This window comes from Pyxicephalus adspersus, chromosome 7, assembly GCF_032062135.1.
Source record: "Pyxicephalus adspersus chromosome 7, UCB_Pads_2.0, whole genome shotgun sequence".
Taxonomy (NCBI): domain Eukaryota; kingdom Metazoa; phylum Chordata; class Amphibia; order Anura; family Pyxicephalidae; genus Pyxicephalus; species Pyxicephalus adspersus.
The window spans coordinates 31,919,558-31,921,915 of record NC_092864.1 but is presented as its reverse complement, the minus strand read 5'-3'; the positions used below and the strand labels follow the sequence as shown (position 1 = coordinate 31,921,915).

At 39.2% G+C, this 2,358-nt stretch overlaps 1 protein-coding gene across 1 annotated transcript in view; it reads left to right on the top strand.

Moving 5' to 3' along the window:
* Positions 1 to 2,358, top strand: part of PRKAG3 (protein kinase AMP-activated non-catalytic subunit gamma 3) — a gene marked incomplete in the record, with an annotated part of 26,004 nt that overhangs the window by 1,719 nt on the left and 21,927 nt on the right. The window contains 1 exon segment of the mRNA XM_072418020.1: positions 1,751 to 1,796. Coding sequence (XP_072274121.1) covers positions 1,751 to 1,796 — 46 coding nt within the window.

Sequence of the window (2,358 nt, the reverse complement as noted above, 5' to 3'; positions counted from 1 at the left end):
TAACTAAGCACTAACTCATAAAAACAAGTACAAGATGTATAGTATAGTATAATAGGGCTCGTGTGTCATAGGACAAACATTGTACAGATACAGATGTGTAACCTAGAAACTTCATATCCTAATGTGTGAACTATGAACCCCTTTGCTGGCTTTTAATTTATCTATTAAATCATAACCATCATAACCCCTGTATCATGATACTCCTTGTATCCCCAGATTCTCTCCAATAAACAGCCCTAATATGGTCCCCTTTTTATTATTCCGCACTTGTCCTTGTGTAACATTCTACAGAAGGGCGGCTGCTGATGCCCCACATTCACCAGAATGAGCAGATGAGTGATCTGGGGATTAATGTGGATTGCAGGCTGAAAGACCGAATTATATATATGTGAAGCTGGATGAGCACAATCCATAGAGATTTTGATGTTTTTACATATATTACATGTTATATGCGTATTTTATAACATTTTCTGCCCATTTTACTTGTATTTTGTGTTATAAAAATATTAGCAAGACAAAATGTCTTTTATCATTGGGCATCCGCAGGAATCACTTATGTATGAGTGTAAATAATCAGTGCCTAATATACATTTGCATGTGTTAGTATTTCCTTTCACCTTTTATTCTGTCCTTCGGGAGTGGGGGAGTAGTCTGACCTTACATTCCTGTTCCTATTACGTTAGGACATTCGCCATCTTTCAAAAGGTTCCTTGGTCCATGGTATAAAGAGACCCCATCACCAACTTGAAAAGATGTAGTAAAATCATGCATTTCAAAAGCATGGAACTAAAATGAATAAAAATATCCATTGGCGAGTAATTTGGCATTGTATTAAATAGATTCTTTCACCAGAAGAAAAGATCCCATAAAAGAAGAAAGATAACTTACCTCTCCTGTTGCTTGCACCTCCAACCTTTGATCCTATGAAGACCTATGGCAGCCAAAGAATCTTTAGCATTTGACACTTCCAGGGGTATTGGATGCCTGACCCCCCACCTATACTGTGATTCCATCTATGGCTGCTACTTAACCTATGTGACCTAAGGGCAGATGGAACCAAAGATCACAGAGTGGGCCTGAGCATCCGTCACTGCTAGAAGTGCTTTTCAAGTCATTGGATCGTAAGCCAATATGTAGATCACTAGATCCGACTTGCTGATCTCTGTGCTCATTACAGCTCAGTTTCCTAATACATTGCAGTCAGAGACAGCCAGAAATCTATAGACAGATAGCCGGAAATCTATAATATGGAGGTGCCTCTAGAATATAGATTTCCAGTGTGGAAACCCTTCATGGGAGTTGTATTTGGTTTTCTATGGCCAACCTTCTTTTCAAACACAAGCTACTTAGTGTCATGCTTATCCTTAAATTTCAGTATACTGAGCCATGGATTTGGAACAAGGGTTCAGATGGGAAGTTCTTAGTTTACTGGCTGATTACTAGTCCTGAGTCGGAGAATACTAAAGACACAGGATCAACATGACTTCCAGGGAACGATTATTCTCAGGAGGTTAGCAATGGGAGTATATATTTTTTCCAGAAATAACCAAAACTTCCTGTATTCAAGGCCGGTCAGTGCTACTCTCTATGCACAATGAGTATCTAAAGAGCAGTCAGTCTCAGAGATTTTTAGAAGTAATTTAGCGAGACATTTGCTGCTGAGCTGAGTGTGTCTATGCCTGTCACATAGAGTCCTGTGTATAATGTGTTCTACATTCCCTATCCTGACATGTTTGTTTTTTTATTGTAGGAGGAAGTCTTCCCAGCTCCGGAGCTCCCTATTTTTTCCACCTCAGGTAATTCTAAAGGCAATCAGTAGTCTAACATTTTTCCTTTGTTAAGCATTGGAATGTAAACGACTTTCCTAAAATAAGTGGGTAGATGATTTCTGTGCATGGTTTGGAAGTTGGTATGTAGCAGGGACCCATAATTGATCATTACACAGGCAGTCTTTACTTACTGCTAAATAGTACTGCACAATGACTGTGATTAAAGTGTATCCCCAGCCAGAACTGTTTTACTTGCATGTGGAAGGGTATGAAGCCTTTCTGTTATTTACTGCTGTCTGGGGCTTATTTATTGTCCACAGTTCTCTAGCAAGACATAGATAGGCAACACAGTTGCCCTTTAAGCTTCGAATCATGGCCAAGAAACTGTCATCTACATTTGCAATCTTTACAATGGTGATGTCAAATATATGAAGCTTTAAAAAACGTATAAGAATGAGGTACTGCTTTTTCAGACTAACTGTGCACCCAATGGAGTGCTTTCTCTGAGAGTGCTCAGTGATTGAAGGACAGCTTGGTCAATAGACTTGTCAAAATGATTTCATGTCAACCATAGAGCTCCTTCTGGTCT